At 53.0% G+C, this 22,754-nt stretch overlaps 6 protein-coding genes across 6 annotated transcripts; 4 read left to right on the top strand and 2 right to left on the bottom strand.

Annotated features, from left to right (window-relative positions):
• The first annotated feature begins 7,567 nt into the window (after nt 1-7,567).
• On the top strand, nt 7,568-10,852 carry HD553DRAFT_302587 (Up-regulated during septation-domain-containing protein). The gene is made up of 6 exons (XM_046178766.1): nt 7,568-8,612; nt 8,675-9,553; nt 9,619-10,142; nt 10,208-10,270; nt 10,340-10,603; nt 10,665-10,852. The coding sequence occupies exons 1-6, from the start codon at nt 7,800-7,802 to the stop codon at nt 10,756-10,758; spliced, it is 2,637 nt and encodes an 878-aa protein (XP_046040140.1). The 5' UTR covers nt 7,568-7,799; the 3' UTR covers nt 10,759-10,852.
• A 13-nt stretch (nt 10,853-10,865) lies between these two features.
• Nucleotides 10,866-13,659, bottom strand: HD553DRAFT_353932 (uncharacterized protein; the record flags this gene model as incomplete). Its single annotated transcript, XM_046183785.1, has 5 exons — nt 10,866-11,455; nt 11,516-12,412; nt 12,529-12,771; nt 12,870-13,275; nt 13,537-13,659. 5 exons carry the CDS (start codon nt 13,657-13,659, stop codon nt 10,866-10,868), a joined length of 2,259 nt encoding a protein of 752 aa, XP_046040141.1.
• Nucleotides 13,660-14,142: 483 nt separating this feature from the next.
• HD553DRAFT_302590 (uncharacterized protein) lies at nt 14,143-15,337 on the top strand. The gene has a single exon (XM_046178767.1). It carries the CDS (start codon nt 14,468-14,470, stop codon nt 15,101-15,103), a length of 636 nt encoding a protein of 211 aa, XP_046040142.1. The 5' UTR covers nt 14,143-14,467; the 3' UTR covers nt 15,104-15,337.
• Nucleotides 15,338-15,441: 104 nt separating this feature from the next.
• HD553DRAFT_266232 (fungal-specific transcription factor domain-containing protein) lies at nt 15,442-17,868 on the top strand (the record flags this gene model as incomplete). Its single annotated transcript, XM_046177471.1, has 10 exons — nt 15,442-15,962; nt 16,104-16,162; nt 16,252-16,352; nt 16,419-16,612; nt 16,681-16,711; nt 16,784-16,888; nt 16,953-17,027; nt 17,088-17,455; nt 17,523-17,708; nt 17,775-17,868. 10 exons carry the CDS (start codon nt 15,442-15,444, stop codon nt 17,866-17,868), a joined length of 1,734 nt encoding a protein of 577 aa, XP_046040143.1.
• A 443-nt stretch (nt 17,869-18,311) lies between these two features.
• HD553DRAFT_321179 (P-loop containing nucleoside triphosphate hydrolase protein) lies at nt 18,312-19,687 on the bottom strand (the record flags this gene model as incomplete). The annotated part of the gene is made up of 3 exons (XM_046181217.1): nt 18,312-18,937; nt 19,011-19,389; nt 19,451-19,687. The coding sequence occupies 3 exons, from the start codon at nt 19,685-19,687 to the stop codon at nt 18,312-18,314; spliced, it is 1,242 nt and encodes a 413-aa protein (XP_046040144.1).
• A 1,509-nt stretch (nt 19,688-21,196) lies between these two features.
• On the top strand, nt 21,197-21,598 carry HD553DRAFT_261054 (uncharacterized protein; the record flags this gene model as incomplete). The annotated part of the gene is made up of 1 exon (XM_046177413.1): nt 21,197-21,598. A coding segment is annotated over one exon (402 nt), but the record flags the coding sequence as incomplete, so codon positions are not given.
• Nucleotides 21,599-22,754: the final 1,156 nt, after the last annotated feature.

The following is a 22,754-nucleotide window of genomic DNA, read 5'->3' on the forward strand; positions in this document are numbered from 1 at the left end:
GGCGTTGTTATCCTTTCGACACGGGATGAAGTGTGCCCGCTTACTGAAGCGGTCGACAATTACCAGGATTGCATCCTGGCCCAATGACTCGGGGAGGTCCGTGATGTGGTCCCAAGTGATAGACGACCACGGCTTCCTCGCCGCAGGTAGAGGGGCTAGTTCTCCGATCGGCTTTTGTCGGGGACGGCGGTTCTTCTGGCACGTTAAGCACGAGGCCACGTAGTTGCCTACCCAGTCTCTCATTCGGGGCCAATAAAAGTCTCTCGAGAGGAGGTCCTCCGTTTTGTCTCGCCCGTAGTGCCCCGCGAGCTTGCCGTCGTGAACGTACTTCATCAGTCGGACCCTTACCGACTCCACATCAGGGACGTACAGGAGTCCCTTGTAGATTAGGAACCCCTCGCCATCCTTCTTGTAGGGACCCTGCTCGTTGGGCTCCCTCTCCATCTTCTCCAAGATGGCCTTGACTACTTCGTCCGCCTCGTAACCTTGCAACAGGTCTCTCCGGAGGTCTTCGCCGGGAATTGGCAGGGTACCGTTGATCTGTAGATGCGGAGGAATCTCCCGCGCTGTAGCCGAGAGATTCATGGGCCGTAGCATCGTCTCGGTCTGTCTTGGTTCGCTCTCTTCTAGGAGCTCCCCCTTCCGACTCAAGGCGTCGGCCTTACCGTTCATCACCCCCGGCTTGTACTCCAGGGTGTAGCTCAGACTGTTCAGCAGCTGAGACCATCTTGCTTGCTGTTATAGCGACGCGCGCGTACGCCGGACTCGAGTCGTACCAACTCCGGCGGAGTTGTTCAAGGAGCATATCGTATTGTACCACTTTGTATCAGCATTGTAGTATATAGTCTTTCATCTGCTATTACATCTATATACCCTAGTCCTACGTTCTACATTACTCCCGGATATGTCCTCGCAGGTATACATCGAGCCGGTCTTCCCTGGAGCCTTCTCGACGCCTAACAGAATAGCAGATCATCCGAGTTCCCCGGGTAATGACTTGAACGTAGCAACTGGAGAACCGTTGGTGCTGAGCAGCATAGGTTCTCCCTCTCGACCGGAGGCTCATATTACGGTCACCGGCACCTTCTACCCGAATGGTACTCCGACGGAGACGGTCTTGATGATCGACTCAGGAGCGACCAGTTTGTTTATAGACACCGAATTCGTCGAGCAACACGGATTCGACCTCATTCCTTTAGAACGACCCCGACCACTCCTGGTCATTGATGGGAGAGAGATCTCTTCCGGTGCAGTTACACACCGGGTACAAGCTAGACTACGTATCGGTAGACATACCGAAACGGCGTACTTCTACGTATGTAGCCTCGGAACTTTCACAACGGTGCTCGGCCTACCATGGTTGAAGGAGCACAACCCCCGAATTGACTGGGAAATGAGCGCAGTAGCGTTCGAAGATAAGTGCGTCCAGAACGGATGTACACCAGCAAAAGAAATAGTATACTCCCCCGTGGATTACGAAGCGGAGGAGAAGGAGTTACGTTCGACGGACCGAATCAAAGGAGGGGTCACCGAAGAACTAGTAGTGGCCTACCTCAAGGCCAATGATGAAGAAGAAGAGAGGGTGAGGCGTCCCGACTTATGGGATTGGGACGACAAGCCAGCGGAGAGTTTCCCGGGAGACCTGGACCCTCCCGAATATATGGAGACGTTACGGAAGGTGGTACCGGAGAAGTATCACGCTTTCCTCGGAGCGTTCTCCAAGACCAAGGCCGACGAGTTGCCGGCACATAGAGACTTCGATCACTCGATCGACGTAGAGGAAGGGAAAGTACCCCCCTTCGGAAAACTCTACAACCACTCCGAAAAGGAGAGCGCCGAATTGAAGCGCTGGATCAAGGAGAACCTTGATAAAGGTTTTATCAGGGCTTCGACGTCACCCGCCGCAAGTCCCGTATTGTTTGTCCCGAAGAAGGGAGGAGAGCTCAGGCTCTGTATTGACTACCGGCGTTTGAACGCCATTACCACAAAGGATCGAACCCCGTTACCGCTGATTTCCGAGACGCTCGATAAGTTAACGACAGCGAAGGTCTATACCAAGTTGGACCTCCGAGGAGCGTACAACTTGTTACGAGTAAAGGAAGGGGACGAATGGAAGACAGCTTTCCGTACTAGATACGGACTGTTTGAGTGTCTGGTGATGCCGTTCGGGTTGACGAACGCTCCGGCGACGTTCCAAAGGTGGATGAACCATGTGTTCAGGGACCTTCTGGACGAGTCCGTCGTAGTGTACCTGGACGACATCCTCGTGTTCTCTCCCGACGAGACTACGCACGAGAGACACGTGAAGGAGGTGCTGCGAAGGCTACAAGAGAATGGGCTGTACGCCAAAGCAGAGAAGTGTGAGTTCCACACAACAGACACGGAGTTCCTTGGATACGACGTGTCTCCGGGAGGGGTAAAGATGAACCCCTCCAAGGTGTCGTCCATAGAACAATGGGCGGCGCCTCGAAACCTGAAGGGACTACAGTCGTTCCTAGGTTTCGCCAACTACTATCGGAGGTTCATCACGAACTACTCCCAGAAGATACAGGGGATGACAAAGCTCCTGAAGAAAGGAGTGCGGTTTCAATGGAACGAACCCGCAGAGACTGCGTTCGTAACGCTGAAGAAGGCGTTCACGCAGGCGCCTATACTGGCGCATTTCCAGGAAGATGCAGAGGTAACGTTAGAAACGGATGCCTCGGCCGGAGCGATTGGAGCAGTGATGTCGCAGAGAGGTTCGGACGGAAAACTCCGACCAGTAGCGTTCATGTCAAAGTCGTTAACTCCCGCAGAGCGGAACTACGACGTTCACGACAGAGAGATGCTGGCCATCGTCTACGCCTGCAAGATATGGCGACACTACCTGGAGGGACCTCACCCTATTCGGATCTTTACCGATCACAAGAACCTCGAGTATTTCCGAACGGAGAAGTTACTGTCGAGGCGACAAGCAAGATGGTCCCAGCTGTTGAACAGTCTGAGCTACACCCTGGAGTACAAGCCGGGGGTGATGAACGGTAAGGCCGACGCCTTGAGTCGGAAAGAGGAGCTCCTAGAAGAGAGCGAACCAAGACAGACCGAGACGATGCTACGGCCCATGAATCTCTCGGCTACAGCGCGGGAGATTCCTCCGCATCTACAGATCAACGGTACCCTGCCAATTCCCGGCGAGGACCTCCGGAGAGACCTGTTGCAAGGTTACGAGGCGGACGAAGTAGTCAAGGCCATCTTGGAGAAGATGGAGAGGGAGCCCAACGAGCAGGGTCCCTACAAGAAGGATGGCGAGGGGTTCCTAATCTACAAGGGACTCCTGTACGTCCCTGATGTGGAGTCGGTAAGGGTCCGACTGATGAAGTACGTTCACGACGGCAAGCTCGCGGGGCACTACGGGCGAGACAAAACGGAGGACCTCCTCTCGAGAGACTTTTATTGGCCCCGAATGAGAGACTGGGTAGGCAACTACGTGGCCTCGTGCTTGACGTGCCAGAAGAACCGCCGTCCCCGACAAAAGCCGATCGGAGAATTGGCCCCTCTACCTGCGGCGAGGAAGCCGTGGTCGTCTATCACTTGGGACCACATCACGGACCTCCCCGAGTCATTGGGCCAGGATGCAATCCTGGTAATCGTCGACCGCTTCAGTAAGCGGGCACACTTCATCCCGTGTCGAAAGGATAACAACGCCTCGTACCTGGCGAAGTTATTCTTCTCCCACTACGTCAAGTTGCACGGGTTCCCTGATCAGATCATCTCGGACAGAGGAACATTGTTCATGTCTAGCTTCTGGCGGGATGTGTGTGCTTTTGCGGGTGTCGAGAGGAGGTTCTCGACGGCATACCACCCGGAGACTGACGGACAAACGGAGAGGAGCAACTCGACATTGGAACAGTACCTGCGGAGTTACGTGAACTTCCAGCAGGATGATTGGGCGGAGTTGTTGCCTCTGGCGGAGTTCGCCTACAACAACTCCAAGCATTCCGCCATAGGGATGTCGCCTTTCATGGCCTCCGAGGGGACTGACCACAAGTTCACCATCCGGATGGCCGAAGTGCCCAATGAAAGCGCGGATGAGTTCAGGGAGCGACTCTCGAACATCCACGAGTCGGTACTCCGGGCGTTGGAGCAAGCAAGGGTAGATATGGCGAAATACGCCAACAGAAAGAGGCGACCCGTTCCCGACGAGGGAATGGAGGTCGGGGATCAAGTGATGTTGTCTACGGACCACATCAAGACGGTTCGTCCAAACAAGAAGTTGGACTACAAGACCCTCGGACCTTTCAAGATCACCGAGGTCGTGGGAGATGCGAAGATGGCGCGAAGGTTGGAGCTTCCCGAGCAACTGCGGCGGGTACACCCCGTGTTCCATGTCTCGATGTTGATTCCGTACAAGCGGAATGAGCTGCCCTCGCGGGAACAGGTCCCGCCTCCTCCCCCAGAGGTGGTGGATAACGGTGACACCCAGTGGGTAGTATCTGAGATCGTAGATTCGCGGAGCAGGAAGCGGGGACGTCAGACGCGTACCCAATATCTGGTGCGGTGGGAAGGTTACGAGGATGAGTATAACGAGTGGGTACATCCGGAGGACTTCCACCATGACGACCAAGCGGTGCTGGATTATCATCGACGATACCCAAACAAGCCGAAACCTGCTTTCGAGGAGTACGGCGATGCCTAGGGCGTTCGGAGCTCGCCCGTAACGGGGGGATCCTGTTATAGCGACGCGCGCGTACGCCGGACTCGAGTCGTACCAACTCCGGCGGAGTTGTTCAAGGAGCATATCGTATTGTACCACTTTGTATCAGCATTGTAGTATATAGTCTTTCATCTGCTATTACATCTATATACCCTAGTCCTACGTTCTACATTACTCCCGGATATGTCCTCGCAGGTATACATCGAGCCGGTCTTCCCTGGAGCCTTCTCGACGCCTAACACTTGCCGCCTCGACAGTAACTTCTCCGTTCGGAAGTACTCGAGGTTCTTGTGATCGGTAAAGATCCGAATAGGGTGAGGTCCCTCCAGGTAGTGTCGCCATATCTTGCAGGCGTAGACGATGGCCAGCATCTCTCTGTCGTGAACGTCGTAGTTCCGCTCTGCGGGAGTTAACGATTTTGACATGAACGCTACTGGTCGGAGTTTTCCGTCCGAACCTCTCTGCGACATCACTGCTCCAATCGCTCCGGCCGAGGCATCCGTTTCCAACGTTACCTCTGCATCTTCCTGGAAATGCGCCAGTATAGGCGCCTGCGTGAACGCCTTCTTCAGCGTTACGAACGCAGTCTCTGCGGATTCGTTCCATTGAAACCGCACTCCTTTCTTCAGGAGCTTTGTCATCCCCTGTATCTTCTGGGAGTAGTTCGTGATGAACCTCCGATAGTAGTTGGCGAAACCTAGGAACGACTGTAGTCCCTTCAGGTTTCGAGGCGCCGCCCATTGTTCTATGGACGACACCTTGGAGGGGTTCATCTTTACCCCTCCCGGAGACACGTCGTATCCAAGGAACTCCGTGTCTGTTGTGTGGAACTCACACTTCTCTGCTTTGGCGTACAGCCCATTTTCTTGTAGCCTTCGCAGCACCTCCTTCACGTGTCTCTCGTGCGTAGTCTCGTCGGGAGAGAACACGAGGATGTCGTCCAGGTACACTACGACGGACTCGTCCAGAAGGTCCCTGAACACATGGTTCATCCACCTTTGGAACGTCGCCGGAGCGTTCGTCAACCCGAACGGCATCACCAGACACTCAAACAGTCCGTATCTAGTACGGAAAGCTGTCTTCCATTCGTCCCCTTCCTTTACTCGTAACAAGTTGTACGCTCCTCGGAGGTCCAACTTGGTATAGACCTTTGCTGTCGTTAACTTATCGAGCGTCTCGGAAATCAGCGGTAACGGGGTCCGATCCTTTGTGGTAATGGCGTTCAAACGCCGATAGTCAATACAGAGCCTGAGCTCTCCTCCCTTCTTCGGGACAAACAATACGGGACTTGCGGCGGGTGACGTCGAAGCCCTGATAAAACCTTTATCAAGGTTCTCCTTGATCCAGCGCTTCAATTCGGCGCTCTCCTTTTCGGAGTGGTTGTAGAGTTTTCCGAAGGGGGGTACTTTCCCTTCCTCTACGTCGATCGAGTGATCGAAGTCTCTATGTGCCGGCAACTCGTCGGCCTTGGTCTTGGAGAACGCTCCGAGGAAAGCGTGATACTTCTCCGGTACCACCTTCCGTAACGTCTCCATATATTCGGGAGGGTCCAGGTCTCCCGGGAAACTCTCCGCTGGCTTGTCGTCCCAGTCCCATAAGTCGGGACGCCTCACTCTCTCTTCTTCTTCATCATTGGCCTTGAGGTAGGCCACTACTAGTTCTTCGGTGACCCCTCCTTTGATTCGGTCCGTCGAACGTAACTCCTTCTCCTCCGCTTCGTAATCCACGGGGGAGTATACTATTTCTTTTGCTGGTGTACATCCGTTCTGGACGCACTTATCTTCGAACGCTACTGCGCTCATTTCCCAGTCAATTCGGGGGTTGTGCTCCTTCAACCATGGTAGGCCGAGCACCGTTGTGAAAGTTCCGAGGCTACATACGTAGAAGTACGCCGTTTCGGTATGTCTACCGATACGTAGTCTAGCTTGTACCCGGTGTGTAACTGCACCGGAAGAGATCTCTCTCCCATCAATGACCAGGAGTGGTCGGGGTCGTTCTAAAGGAATGAGGTCGAATCCGTGTTGCTCGACGAATTCGGTGTCTATAAACAAACTGGTCGCTCCTGAGTCGATCATCAAGACCGTCTCCGTCGGAGTACCATTCGGGTAGAAGGTGCCGGTGACCGTAATATGAGCCTCCGGCCGAGAGGGAGAACCTATGCTGCTCAGCACCAACGGTTCTCCAGTTGCTACGTTCAAGTCATTACCCGGGGAACTCGGATGATCTGTTATTCTGTTAGGCGTCGAGAAGGCTCCAGGGAAGACCGGCTCGATGTATACCTGCGAGGACATATCCGGGAGTAATGTAGAACGTAGGGCTAGGGTATATAGATGTAATAACAGATGAAAGACTATATACTACAATGCTGATACAAAGTGGTACAATACGATATGCTCCTTGAACAACTCCGCCGGAGTTGGTACGACTCGAGTCCGGCGTACGCGCGCGTCGCTATAACACTGGGCTGGAGCAGCGATGGGAGTAGGGGGAGTCGCTGTGAGGGCCTGGAGAACAGCCTGAAGGTTGGCAATGATATCGGCAGTGTTGTTCATGACGGCTAGTGGCTAGTAGCTAGTACAAGTAAGGATAAGGTAGGCTAAGTGGACGTTAGGCTTGTTAGGCTAATCGAGGGGGATGAAATGAGAATATGAAAGATAATCTTGATAGTGAACTCAGATTATGATCCCTTTTTGGGAGCTTTTGCTCAAAGGAGAGGGTATAGATCGATGTCGCGCGCACCTAGATTTGCGAAATCAATAACAAATCGGTCGATTTTTGATATTGCGGAGATTCAGTCGCTTGGAACAAACGGCCCGGTATAGTTGTCGTTCAGGAACGAAGACCATTCTTTTGAGCGAGCCACCTCGGTATGACTCTATCTATCCTTCTCGATACAGGACATCTGTACTTGATTTCAACCTAACTCATCTTATCACTTTCGCCCAATCCATATAGCTCCGGACAAGACACCCTCGACATTACCATGATGCCGCGTTGAGACCAGGCTCGACAATTCAAGGCGGCTCACTCACGAAACCCTTCGACGACTTTTTTCCTTCTTCTTTGAACCTTCGATTTCTTTCCTCTTAAACCTTTTACGGTGACGATGGACTCGCCATTATCACCTCAACGAAGTCTCCCGGACTCTCCATCTTCGAGACCGGGACAGATAAGCAAGGCGGCGTTCTTCCGAGCAAAGTCTCCGGCAAATGAAGCTGCCCACGATAGGCGAGTAGATGCCCTAAAGACCTCGGGGTGGGCCTTTCCGCCCGAGTCACAAAGCTCCCCGGAACCCAGCGATGAGTCTCATTCGGATCGCCGGCCTTCTGCTCATTCGATATCACCCTCTCATGGGGCTACGCTCGGTCACTCGCCTCAGATGCCTCAGATGCCGAGCGATGGTCGGCCTGGGCCAGTAACGCTTGACCGTGCGGCCTCTCAACGTTCTTTTTATGAAACTCCACAGCCTGGTAGGACCGATCCTGCAGGTATACAAGGGCTTCCCTCGCCGAATGGAGCTGTAGGAGGACCCTCTCGTGTAGGCAGTCGAACAGGGCAGAGCGGTCATCGACGAACAACGTCGAGAGCCGCTCAGTTACCTCAACCGCCTTCTGCAACGTCTGATGCGGGCTTCCATCGAGATCCCAACGAGCTGCTGATGACCCTGCTAGCAGGGCAAGCGGCGATGGACTGTCAGGGCATGCCAGTTTACCGATGGGAAGAGGTCGAGGAGTGGAAGAAGGAGCTGAACATGTTGAGCTCCCGGCTAGCGAGCCAAGTCGCCAAGCATCAGAGAGAGCAAAAGATCTTGACGGCGGCTAAGACGCTGGCGAAGTTGAACGTCGGAAACAAGAGAATGTCAAAGCAGACGGTAGAGAGTGTCGAAGTGGCAGAGCAGAAAGCCGCTGACGCTGAAAAGGTAAGTCTTGGTGCTCGAAGCTGAAAAAGGTGACTCGAGTTGAGGAAAACGTTTCCAAACAGGAAATGATGGTTTTGCGGGATCGAGAGTCAGGCCTTCGCCGCAGACTGATGGAGCATTGGGCGGGTGTGATGGCATGGGAAGTTCGACGTCTGGAATTTGTCGTGAAATCAGCAGAGGGTCGGGCAATGCAAGCGGCTCAGGAGGTGGAAGAGCTGGCAGGGCTCAGGGATGTTGCCAGACAGGCGGAGATCCTAGAGAGCAAGCTGGACAACGCGCAACAGCAGCTTGAAAATGGGAGCAAGAGGATTCGGGAACACGAGGAAGAAGCCCGTATGCTCAAAATTGAGCTCAATGCCCGTGATGCGAAAATCTCGGATCTTGAGGGGGCATTGGCGGACCTAGAAGAAGAGGTCAAGATGAAGCGAAAAGAGGGTGCTGTGCTCGAAGCCGAGATCGGCCAACAGCGGAGAAGAGGGGAAGAGCTGGAAAAGATGCTCAACGGGATGGATACGGAAGCTGGCAGCCGAGTGAAAGAACTGGAGAGCGAACTTGTCCACGCGAAAGAAGAACGGGATCGCTGGGCGGAGGAGAAGGTGAAATTAAAGGAGTCTGCCGAGGACGGGAAGATGAAGGCGAACATGTGGGAGACCGCCAAGATTAGTGCGGCACAAGCTTTGGGTGTCGCACAGGTCGAGAACGTCATAGATATCTCCGACGGTATCAAGAAATTGATGAACACCGTCAAAGACCGTGATGAGGAACTCAAAGTCCTGAAGGAGGAAATGCGGGAAATCAGCCTAGGGTTCGAGGATGAGATGGCTAGACTGGCTAAAGAACGGGATGGTTTCAGAGCCAAGGTCGACGAGATGGGTGGGCGTTCTTTGGATGAGGAGACTGTGCGCGTCAAACAGACCGAACAGCTGGAGACCAAGATAAGAGTGAGCACTAGTAACGAAACCCATTCGAAATAGCAATTGAAGATCGTTTTCTCTGCTGTTGTCAGTCCCAGACGGATAGGCTGATGATTCTGGAGAACGAAAACTCGAGCCTTAGAAAGGCTTTGAACGAGACCGAGACCGCTTTACAACGGCAAAAGACAGCCACCCCTGTGATTACCGCTTCGAACGATAATGCGGCAAAGATCGAAACCTTGAGAAGGGAATTAGACTCTCAAGACGCCTTGATGGAACAAATCTGGGCGCTGCTCCCAGTTACTCACACTCGCTTGCAAACCGGGCTAATTGACAGGAATACGAACAAGCTTAAAGATCAGGTTGTTTCGCCGTCGGTCGATATCGACTATGAGGCGTTGAGGTTGCTCTATAGCTCCTCCCCGCACCCGAACGAGGAGCGCTATTCGGGTCCTCAAGATATCGTTGGCAAAATCAAGTTGATGATGGAAGATGGTCAAATCCTGGTTGAGAGAGTGGTCCGATCTGGAAAAGAGCGCGAATTGCTGAAGAGCAACGCGCTTAGGGCGCAACGGCTTGTGGAAGAGGGTCAAGCCAACTTGAAGACGTATCAAAGGTGAGCGCGATTTATCAACAGGCGGTTCTGTTTGCCATATTGAACTTGCGCGTGTTGCACCATAGGCAAGTGGACATGCTAGAATCGCGCCTGAAGCAAGCTGCTGGCGTTGAAGGTAGCTCCGAGCTGTAAGCTAGAGCTCTACCACTACCAAAAAACTCTCAGCCTGATCTGACATTCTATGATGCGATGAGCAGTTTAGCACAGCTGTCTGAAGCGCGAGAAGCGGTCCTCGAGACCAGACGCGCTAACCAACAGCTCGAAAAGCAGCTCGCGGCTCACCAAGAGCACGTAGAACGCTTGGGAGAAGCCAACGATATCCTGTCTCAACGGGCGTTGACGCTGGCCGACGAGATGGAACAAGAGAAGCGCGTAGCGCATGCCAGGTTAGAGAGGGAGATAGAGAGTCTCCGAAAACAGCTCAAAGCTTCGGATGAGCGGGTAGACGATGAAAGAGCACGGTACGTCGCATCTATATCTGGCTCGATGTGTATAGTCATTGACAGTCAATCATCACTACAGTGAGCAAACTCAGCGAATACAGCTACTTGACGAGTTAAACTCGCTGCAGAGCGAGGTGACCCGGTTAAGGGCACAATTGCGCAGCGCTCAATGAGGGAGCAAGTGATGTGCTAAAAATAGCTTTCGATAGATTGGTTGTAATCTTCCTGGATGTGGTAAGCTAATGAAGATGAAATATAATGATGAAGCAGTTTCCGTCCTTCATAGTGTCGCAATGTATCCCTCGGTCGCGTTCGGCAGTTCGGGTTGTCGCGCATAAGCACGATGTGATTCGGCGATGCGGCGCCTCACATCTGCGTATCCGGTTTTCAGTGAGTCGAGATCGACTCGCAGGTGACCAGGTTCGAGAGGATTCAGGTAAGTCGGCTGAAGTAAGACGGCAGAGATTCGGGTCGTTAAAGGAAGCTCGCCTAACGATGTTTCGGGTTCGATAGTGCTGGCCACATACTGAGCGTGCAAAGGTCGGACCGTGAACGATGGAGACGGGCTCGGTGAGCTAGGCGTCTCTTGAAAAGCGTCAGGTCTGGGGCTCGGGTGAAACATGGTGATCTTGCGCGTTGTAGCCTGAATGGATGTAGTGCCGGGCAGGTTGGACGATCGTTTGTGGACATTCGAACGAGGAGGGGGGTTCGCAGGACCGCTAAATAGGGTTGGATTCGGTTGACGATTCTTCTTTCCGAAAAGACCACCAGGAAGGCTGAACTTGGCGGCGGTCTTGATCGGTACGCTCGATTTCGAAAGGGAATTTGATCGCCGCGAGGGAAGTGTAGTCCAGGTTTCATCAATTGAAGCTGGATGCCATGACGTATTGTCAGTGTTTGATCGTGACTACCAACTGCGGCTGGACGTACCGAACTCTTCATCGTCAACGTAACTTGTCCCCGTTCCAGTTTCCTCCTCCGACCCGTTCTTCACCTTCGCCGCCTCGAAAGCGCGACGAGCGATGAGATGATCAGGGACTGCCGGTCGAGCAGAAGGCACCTCTTGCAGAAGCTGGCGATGTTGCTCAATTGTCCTACGCGGGGTCGCGGGATATGCAGTGGGCTTGGGAGTGGAATGATGCGGGCTCTTGTAGGCGGAACGAGATGGTAAGGGGTTTCTAAGATTTGGTTGCGGGTCATAAAAGCCTTCCGCTTCGAGGTCATGGACAAAATTTGAAGGTGTTTTGCTTTGGAGCCTGGGGATGATTGGCGTTCTCTTCCCAATGATGCGGCGGGTTTCATATATGTCGTTGTGTGACACCTGCATGTCCTCGAAAGCCGTCGAACAACCTCTCGCTTCATCGAGATGAGTTTCCCGTAAATCGTCCATATGGTGAGCGCTCGGAGCTGCATTCCCGTGGTCTTCCACCGTTTCAAAGATCGGACCCGGTTGATCCTCAGGATATTCGTCCACCGACGCCGGGCCCCGACCGTCTCCCTGCACAATCCCCGCCGTCTGATCTTGCACTCCGGCCATGTCGAGCTTGTACCTCTGCAACTTTTGCGATCCGGTCGGACCGTCTATTCCCGCCGTTTCGCGACCACTTGTAGCCATCCCGTTTCGTCTCCCCGCATGACCGATATAAACGACCTCTCCTTCACTCTCGCTTCTCGCTTCCTTTCCCGCGGTTAGGGTAGCAGAACTTCCCGTTTGCCTTTGACGAGACTCGATAAGCGCAGACGCAGGTTGTCTCGTCGGGAGGGTCTTTTGTCGTTCGAAGCCCATGACGATGGGGAATTTCTTGGCAGCGTCCGTCTTCAGGTTTGCTAAGATAGATAACATTTCGAGTTTACAGTCAGTGTCCTCTTCTTCTTGACCGGATCTCCGGGTAGAGCGCCGAGAAGCATAAAGATGCGAAAAGGCGAAGACGGCAGGCACTCACGTAACGTCCCAAATGTGATACCACTGCCGGCATCCGTAACTTTCGTGCCTCCAGCTGTCCTCGCACCTGAACCCGCTCCGCCAGCATCTTGCACTGCTGGCACCTTTCCCTTATCAACGCGATCGGAGGTCTTGCTAGTCATGCTGTTCTTGTTCTTCGAATCGTGGATAGGTAAAGCGGGAGCGTGGGGGATAGGGGTAGCGAAGCTAGAGATCTTTTGTTGGATGCTCGTCTTCCTCGTTCCTTTTTCCCAGAGATGAAGCGAAACGATCCCGCATAACATAATATCAGATCGTATAACGTACTTTGATGCCCACTGATTTTGATGGCTCGATACTTACCTGTGGTATTATGATTAGGCCCCAGGACCTTCATCTTCCCCTTCTTCTGCATCCCGTTCGGATTCGAGTTCCACGTCGAGTTCGAATTGAGGCTCGACGAGCTTGACGGCCCCGCAACTCCGGAATTATCCAGATCAGTCCGTCCTAGGTCCATCGGACCCGATGGTGATTTGGTCGTCGACCTTGAATCCGATGCGGCTTGTGGTCGAGTCAGGGGCACAAAAGGCAAGTTGCTTTGCCATCCGCGTGGATTGCCGTTGCTACGGTTGTTGTTGAGCTTTGAAGCATTCCCGGTGTTCGTACCGTTGGACGCCTTTGTGCCGGTCTTTGTGTCTAGCTTGCGTCTCTTGGATACTTTTACGGGAGGAGGAGGTTTGGCGGGGTCCTCCCGGGTTGAGAGGTCCAACTGAAGGAGACACGTGAAAAGAAGAAATTGATGTTAGTATCGAACGTGTTCTTCAGACCGTCGAGTTTCTAGGATCAGGAATCAAAGTAGAAACGATAGAAACGATAGAAGCGAAGAGAAACGATAGACAACTGATGTGGAGGTATTAGGTATGAACCGAGATCGATGAGATAGGGGTCAAAACGTTGCGATCCGACTTGCCTCTTGCATCAAAGTCTTTTCGTATATCTTGCCTCCTCCAGCTCTATTTCCTTGCTCGACATTCCCGTCTCCCGTCTCGTTGTCATCGTCATCGTCAGAATCAGAGTCTGCGAAAGCAAAGTTTTCTGGACCTCGTTTCCATCCCTTGTTGAGGTCGGCTTCCCGAGGGGCGGCGACGGACATGGTTCACAGACGCAGAACGTGTTCAGCTCCGTCGAGCGTCAAATATAGGATAGCAATGAGAAAGCAGTGTCCTAGTCACTTTTGAGTGGCGATGATGAGGTTTTCGTGGAGGCTGATCAGATTGGAATAGCATACGAGGCGATCATCGAAGCCTGGCTGCTGGCTGATTGGATCTTTGGAAAGTCGCAACGAGAGCTGATGAAAGAGACTCTCATCGACGATCGGCGTGATCGCGGTGATGATGAACATGAAACGCGAGATGTGATCGCTTTTGAAAGCGCGTCGCCCTATCCCGTCGTCCCTTCGGTCATCACGTAAAGAACGCCACCGTTCCATTTCTTCTTTTGCCGCGGCCGGATCTCTTCCACCTCACGCCACCTCCCCCTTTCAGGATCGATCACGTGAGTGCACGTGCCTCTCCCTGGGCGTGTGTCCCTCGGTGACTTTTCCCGGTTCTATCGCTTGGAGCGTTTACGGAGGTGACGACGATTTGATTCGATTTCGATATGAGTTGAACATCGACTACCAACATCGACAATCAGGGATAGCACACCACTCTTCATCGGATGGAAGGGACAACGTTCGATCACTTTCGACGACAAAACCATGTATCCATATCATACTCCCCCGTACTCGCCGCAGATCCCGGGCGATCATCATCAACAGCAACACGGCGGCGGAGTCGACCGACGATCCTCGTTGACGTTTCCTGCAACGTCCATGCTCGCTCAAAGCGGCGTGACATCGTCGCCCTACCTCGATAACCACAACACCATCAACAGTAACGGTAGTACAAGTAGCATCGGCAATGGGAATGGAGGCATGCCAAACCAGTACAACAATGGGAACTACTCGAACGGGTCGCACAGGTTCATCCAGGAGGATCGATTCAACAACTCGCACCAAGATGTCCATCAGAACAATTTCAACCTCAACCTCGGTCGTCAAGACATGCCGTATCAGCAGCACTCACAGCAATACCCACACCCGAACATCAGCTCGTTTAGCTCTCGAGAATCCTCCGTCGGAGGCAGCGGAAACGTATCCGACGCTCAGCAGCAACAGCGTAATCGACAGCGCTCCATCGCTTTCCAGGAAGAGATGTTCAACGCCGTCAAACGTAAACGGAGTTCGCTGTCCGACGAGCACGCCATGTACCTGCAACAACAGCAACAACAACAATTGCAGCAGCAACGAGCTCCGGGGTACCCATCAGGAAACGCCTCGAGCCTCGGTCCATCCCGTAATCATCCGGCGGGTAACAACGTGCCTCTATACCACCCCTCCATCGACCCACCTACCGCCTCTTCCTCTCGTCGGGGTTCCGGGCACGCTACGTCTACCTCGGATGACGATGGCCCCAACTCGACAGACCGTGGCCCCCAGTCTGGTCCGCACTCGCCGACCGCCTCATCTTCCTCATTGTCCAAGAAACCTCGCCTGATCAAGGCTTGCGAACCTTGTCGTCTCCGCAAGATCGGGTGCGATGGGACTCACCCGGTCTGTCAACGATGTAAGGCTGATGACCGGGTCGGCGAATGTCGGTTCATTCGGACCATCGTCCGGAGCAGTCTCACCAGGAAGCGGATGACGGAGCTCGAGGAAAAGTTGGATAGGTGGGAGAGGCTGTGGGCTGGGTTGACGGGGGAGCCTAGGGGGGAGGATGGGGAGGGAATGGGGATGGATCCAGAGGTCTTGGAGAGGATCGTCATGAAGGATCAGGGAGCGAGGGGGAGGGGAATGAGAGCGAGGATCGTGGAAGGTCTGGGTGGGGGGACGTTGATGGTCCCTCCACCGCTGCCACATCAATTACCGGGCAACCGTATAGACCCCAATCTCAACAACGGATCGGGCTCGGCCTCGGGGCTGCATTCCCAGCATCCGAATGTCCTCCTCGATCCCCCGGTCCCGATCCCCAATTACCTCCACCCGTCCAGTATTTCCCTCCCCACTCCTCTCCCTTCGAATACCTCGCTCCCGCTCAACCTTGGCGTCTCCCTCCCGACCACCGCGCCGTCTACAGCACCTCCTTCCCCACGCACAGCCGAATGGGCTCAGAATCAGAGCACACACCCCGACCCTCAGATCGACAAGAACCTAGATGGAACAGGCTCGTTCACTCGGAAAGGAGGCAGCGGGTCGTCTTACCTGGGACTGTCGAGCGGGGTGACGTTCTTGAACGCGATTCTAAAGTTGTGCAAGGAGAGAGGAGGGATCTTTATCGATGTGGAGAACACCATGCCGGGACCGGGAATGGGCGGTGGACCTGGACCCATCGAGGGATCTGGGGATGGGCCGAAAGGGTCGAACGGGACGGCCTTGGGACTGGATGTCGATCGGCTCGACCCGGTCAACAAGTCTGGTAGTCGACCGGGTTCGCCTGGTACGGTCGATGTGCCTGATAACGCGGGACTGAGCAACGCCGAGATAGTTGCACGGGCGAGGACGTTGCCGCCAAAGGAAGAGTACATGCCGTTCGTAGACAGCTACTTTGAATATTTCCGTGAGTCGTTGGCCCTGTGGCTGTCTTGAAGATCAACTCCGCACTTGAGAGAGCTGACCCGAGTCGATTGTGCTTTTTGCGGATGCTAGATGGGATCACGCCGATGGTTCATGAACCAACGGTCCGGGCGACGTTGACGGGAAAGATCCCGTTTCCCAAGAACGATAGTTACCTCGCCTTGATCTACATGGTGAGCATCTCGACAACAGTCGCCATGATCGTTTCTGAGACTTTCTCGGTCGTCTCGACCTCGCAGATCTTTGCCATGGGCGCTCTCGATAGCGTCGCCCAAGAATCGGACTTTCACGGTCAGACATACTGCGACATCGCCCGAGCCATCCTGAACAATGATATCATGGAGAGCGGTAGCGTCGAGCTCGTACAGGCTATCGCTATCTTGGCGAATTACTTGCAGAGGAACGACAAGCCGAATGCAGGGTACCTGTGCCTGTGAGTCGAATTATGCAGTGCATAGCAAAGTATCGTTCGCTAATTAACGGTGTGCTCTTTTGTGACAGGGGAGCGGCTGTCAGGATGGCTATCGGTATTGTGAGTCGGCTAAGCCTTATTCATATGCTTCAGGAATCGCCTTTCTGATTGAGCTTCCCGACGCGAGTGCAGGGCCTCCATGTGCATGACAATCACGCCAAGATGTCACCCCTCGAAGCCGAGATGCGAAAACGAGTCTGGTGGTCCATCGCGCTCCTTGAGTCTGGTTGTTCCAAGGTAAGCTCCAGGCTCAAGGCAGAGTTTCACTGATACCATCCTGATGTAGATCCTCTCATCGCAGACCTTTGGCAGGCCCAGTGGTCTCTGTGGTGTCAATCTATCACAGATTCCTCTACCCAGCAACATTGACGACGAGGTGAGTCAGACAAGACTGAGCAAAGCGGTAATGCAAGCCCTGATATCGCCATTAATGCAGGACTTGACATCCTCGTCGGAAAGACTCCCGCCCGGCGTGGCACGCGAGACGCTCTACTCTACCTTGATAGCGCACAGCAAGCTGGCTCGAGCAACGACGATCGTGCACACCTCGATCCTTCAGCTTCAGCCGGCGCCCTCGTTGGATCAGATCAAGCAGTACGATCGCATGATTTTGCAGGTCATCGGGGAGCTGCCAAGCTACATCACCTACCCCACGGGTCCCGTTCGAAACAACTTCTCGCGGCACGTGTTGCTGTGGAGGCTTCGAGATTGGCGAGCGACCTTGTTCCGGCCGATCTTGCTGGCTGCGGCTTTTGACCAAATCAAGGAGAAGCATCTGAACCCGGCCATAGTGGATGCTATCTCGTGAGTCTGTCGCGTCCCCCCGGAGTGTTAATTCTGCATCTAAGTCTACCTTCTCTTCGTTCCGCAGTATCTGTCGTTCTTTGGCCGCTGAGAATTTGAGCGAGATGGGCGAGTATATCAGGGTGGCTCAACTCCGAGGTTCCACTCGGGCCGAAGAGTGGTACTGTATGTACCTATCTCATCAGAGCAGCTTGACCTTGTTGCTTTCGCTGGTTGGCGAGCCGGCACACGTCGAAGCCGAAGCGTGGCGAGGGTGAGTCGCTGATAGCGAGCCAGGGCGTTTCCTTCTCAATCGAGCTGATTGATTTGGCAAATTAAGGACCATTCTCGCCACTGCCACTTGGTTCCGGCAACTCAAAGCGATGAAGACGGTATGCTATGCACCACAAGTCGAGTCTGCATACCAAGACTGACGTCGGGTCTTTTCGCTTGATCAGGCCGGTACAGCATTGGCTGCTATATTGGAGAATGTGACGTTCGCGACGGCAAGCTTCCCGATCAGAGAGCAGACCAGCATCACACCGACCGATAACTGGCTTCTGAATCCCGGCGCCCAAAATGGCCAGGCGATCTTCCCGAACGATGCTCTAGACGTCATGCGATACTGGTCAGTCGTGATGCCATGCTGAACGAGCTGACTCGGATGTCTTGCTGACATATGACGCTTTACAGGAACGCACTCTGCCCAGAAGGCGCCACTGGACCGGTATGGGACGACTCGATATGGAACGCCATGTTTAGCATGAATCCGGATACCCTTGGTTGACGCTACAACCATTGATAATACACGTAAACTTATAATATCTGTCTATGCTAAAAATGGGCTCTACTGTCCCCCTGGCGAAGCTTGATAATTTCACGAAGATGATGCCTCTTGCCTCGTCGTGCGCTCGAGCAGTTTGGCCTTCTGCTCGTCCCATCTCTTCATTCGTCCTTGCTTTCCCAGCGACTCGTCGATCTCTCTGAGCAGATCGAGTGCATACACCTGAGTCTTCCTCGCAACCTGAATCGTCCAATGCGGGTACTCGGTCTCGCCGTTCTGCCTCTCGATACCCTTTCCGAACTCGAGCAGCTTGAGCGCTTCGGCTTCGGCCTTGCCTATCTGGACGTCCTCCATCAAACAGGTCGCGTAAGCCATCCTGGCTTCCAGCAGCTTTTCGATGCTGCGAGGCTTGTCGTATTTTGAGGAGGTAGCGGTAGCAGCGAGGTCATCTTCACACAGACGAACCTTACTGGCGAGGAGGGCTAACGTGGTCTTCATGTCCGTTCCGGGAGTTTGGCTGATGACCTTGTCGATGATCTCGTGCCGGAAAAAAGGCGAGGCTATTACGAGTGCCGGATTGTTCGCGGCTGATTCAGGTATTGATTTCCTCGGTGCTGGTGCAGATATAGGGACGTTGAGGTTGGGTGCGAGTACTGGGTCCTCGACAGACTCTATGACACGGGTCGTGTCGACTAGTCTCGACAGGAGGAATCTTCCATCTGAGAAAGGTGAATCGTTTCGAGCGTCAGTCAGAGACAGAATGCGGGTGTGACTTGAGCTCGTCTCGCTTACTGGGTATATCGTTGTTCACCGCCCGAGACCTTGCAGTGCTCTCATCGTCACATATTCCCGAAGCGACGTGTCTCCTCCATATCCTTTCCTCGGCCAATTGCTCGTGCAACAAGATGACCCATCGTTCATCTAATAACCGCGCTGCACTCGCCCATGGCTCGACATCCAGCGCAACGTAGAGACCCTCGATCAGGACGATCTGATGTTCCGGACCGATGACGATGTCGTCCGCTACTGGATCCTTGAGCGAGTGAGAAAAGGATGGTGCTCGGATCGTATCGCCCCCAGAACTGCCACGTAGTCTGCGGACAAAGTTATGATACGCAACTGCGTCGAACGTATCGTGTGCACCTCGGCGTTGATGAGCATCGACCGGATCCTAAGGAAAGAGTGACGGCTGTCAGCTTGCAACTTCCGGTTCAGCTACGAGCTCGACTTACCGGGAACTTGTCCAGCTCTGCACGAGAGAAGTGCCATCCGTCCATCCCTACGACCCGGCAGATCTCTTGCCCGCTGACACGGTTCACTTCTCGGCATATCGCCAGGGCCAACTCGGATTTCCCACTCCCAGGTCCTCCAGTGATACCGACGAGGAGCCGCCTACTTTCTCCGGCGGCCTTCAGTTGCTGGCGACGAGAGATGAGAGCTGTACTGCTGTCAGAGATGACTTGCTGCATGATGGTTGTGCTAAGCGTTTTTCAGAGAGATCACATCGACGACGACCTCGAGACTTCGTAGAGGCAGAAGTCGACTTGATCGATTCGTCATAGTCATCGGAAGCCGCGGCCGAGAAAGAGAAAGAGGCGCGCGCGCTTGATCGGCATGATCGGTCGACCTGGATATTTGGAGCTGGAGTTTGATGGGGCCAGGTCTACGAACAGTTGCGCCTGAAGTCGGCACCTTCTGGCGGTCATGATCCAAGCACCATAAAGGATGACAAGGTGTCGGAGTCGGGCTAATCGCTTATCTGTCCGATCATCAATTATATATATAATAAAGGACGGAAAAGACAAGTTGTATGGAGACAACCTGCGCATGGCCTACCCGGTAACAGACCCCTCAGGTTCTGGGTTCAAATCTGACATGAGAATTCCTTTTTGCCCTTTGTGGTGCATTTTGCGCATTTTGGTTTTTGAATTAGCGCATTTTGATTATTAAAAAATTCTGACAGCGACGCAATTTTGCTAATAAGGACATGTATATGTTGTAAGGGGATTCAAACTGTTTTCTGATGCTTTTGCACTGACGTTGAACAAACCTGAGCATTTATGACGATGTTTGTCATTAATGTTTGCAAGTTGCTCATTTCACGATTATGACACGTTAATGGCATTGGTGCTGTTGTTACATCCATGTTCAGTTCATGAGTGTTGTGCAGAGTCTACGATAAATGTTTCGAAACACTGTTACAAAACTTGACCCAATATCAAGACGATTTGGCTGGCAAAGTTGCAGTTGGGTCGAAAACGAGCCTGAGCCCATGTAAAAATGTTTTATAAAAATGTCATATAAAATTAATTTTTATGGATTAATGGTATTTGGGTCGCGTCGGACCTCAGCCCTGCAACCCTATAGGGAAGAAAGTGCAATAGTACACTTCCCTATATGGTCTAATAGCCGAAAAACGTCGATATAAGCGAAAACGACGACATTGCCGAACAACACAGCCAACGGTACATTAGCAAACACCACTGCCATTAGCCATTACTATTATCAACTCACCTATAGCCACGGCTACCAATTAAACACTTGGCCTTGAGGCTCAGACATCACACATTAGTGAAACACGTCGCAATCAACGAAACAACAAAATAAACGCTGTAGCCACATTATCATTACTATCGGTGGTGACATTCGACTAGACACTATACAACACTTACTTGAGCAGGTCCCAGCTCATATACTACTTCATCATGCCACCTAAACGTATCAGCCGCTCTGCTGCCCTTGCAGAAAGTGCAGAGGAACGATTAGCGCGCCAAACTGCGAATCGTGAACTTGGGCAACAACGTCGCAGGGAAAGGGAACGAGCAAGAGTTAATCAACTCAATGAGCCTGTTAATACTTCCAACAGGGCAGAAGGTCAGCAAAGGCGTCGAGCAGAGGAGCGCGAGCTTGCGGCGCAGCACGATGACGGAAACTATCGCACCAAGCTTGAGCAACTGAATGCAGGCAATCATGAATCACATTCTTTGGGCAGTATTGAGGTGGAATGTCCTCATTGCCATGCTCTACACTTCAGCGAGGAACGCCTCACCAGATCAAGCAAACGAAATCCAAAATTTGGCAACTGCTGCACATCGGGAAAAGTGATCTTACCATCGATCGGTGTCAATGTCGACTTCCCTTTACTTGACTCATTGCTCAAGAGGGATCATCCTCAGTCGAACGCTTTCATAGAGAACCTGAGGCACATCAATAACGTCCTGTCCTTCACATCGCTAGGGATCAACGCAGACGCCACTACTTGGGGACCGCAGGGGATCTATAATCTTCGCATCAGCGGAGAGTTAGTACACAAAATTGGCTCGATCTTACCAGATCCTCAACAGCCGGCGCGCTTTGCTCAGATCTATACTTTGGATGATGACTCTGCAGTCACACAGCGGATGGATCATTTCGGTGGAACGGGAATACAGCAGGAAATCATCAGGCAATTACAATCATGGCTTAATACCAATAATCCTTACGCTCGGACCTTCAAAAGTGCCGCTGATCGGTATCAGGCTCAGCCAGACGCACTAGCCTTCAGGCTCCGAGCTGTACAGAAGGAAGGAACTGATGTGCGGCGCTACAACTTGCCCACCATCAGTGAAGTCGCCTTGGTCATGCCCAACGACGATGAATCTGCAGGATACGGCAGAGATATTGTGATCCAATACAAGGGTGGATTCCTCAAACGATTGAATGAACTGAGCCGCATGTATTTCCCATTGCGTTACCCTCTAATTCACCTCCGCGGTGAAGATGGATGGCATGATGGAATTCCTTTCGCTGCCAATCAAACTGCTGGAGACGCTATTCGAGGTGAAGATTCAGAAGGTGAAGTGATTACCGGACGCGACCAACGGGGACGGGGAGGTTCGACCCGTGTCAGCCAGCTGCAGTTCTTTCAATGGCACATTCACACACGACTTCAACAAACGGGAGTGCTTTTCTATATGGGCAGACTGTTTCAGGAATATACCCTGGACATGTGGGTTACGGTTGAGGCCAACCGACTACGTTTTGTTCGGACAAATCAAGCAACTATTCGAGCAGAAACCTATCAAGGTTTAGCAGACGCGGTCAACACTGGCTTATCTGCTGAACATATTGGCCGGCAGGTCATCCTGCCATCCTCATTCGTTGGTGGTAATCGTCACATGGCTCAACTCTTTCAGGATGCAATGGCGTTGGTGCGTAAATTAGGTGCACCTAGCCTCTTCATTACTATCACTTGTAATTCTCGGTGGGAGGAAATACAACGGGAACTGTTACCAGGTCAGACAGCTACCGACCGACCTGATTTGGTTGCCAGGGTCTTTGCCCTGAAACTGGACGCAATCAATCAAGAGATCTTGAAGCAAGGCGTATTGGGAAGGTGCATTGGATATGTGCAAGTGATTGAGTTTCAAAAGCGCGGCCTGCCGCATGCGCACACTCTTCTCATTATGGATCAAACAGACCGTCCAAGGACCACGGAAGATGTTGATAGGTTGGTCTGTGCCGAATTACCTGACCCTGAGACGGATCCCGTAGGAC

This window comes from Filobasidium floriforme, assembly GCF_021052385.1.
Source record: "Filobasidium floriforme strain CBS 6241 chromosome Unknown HD553scaffold_1, whole genome shotgun sequence".
NCBI lineage: Eukaryota > Fungi > Basidiomycota > Tremellomycetes > Filobasidiales > Filobasidiaceae > Filobasidium > Filobasidium floriforme.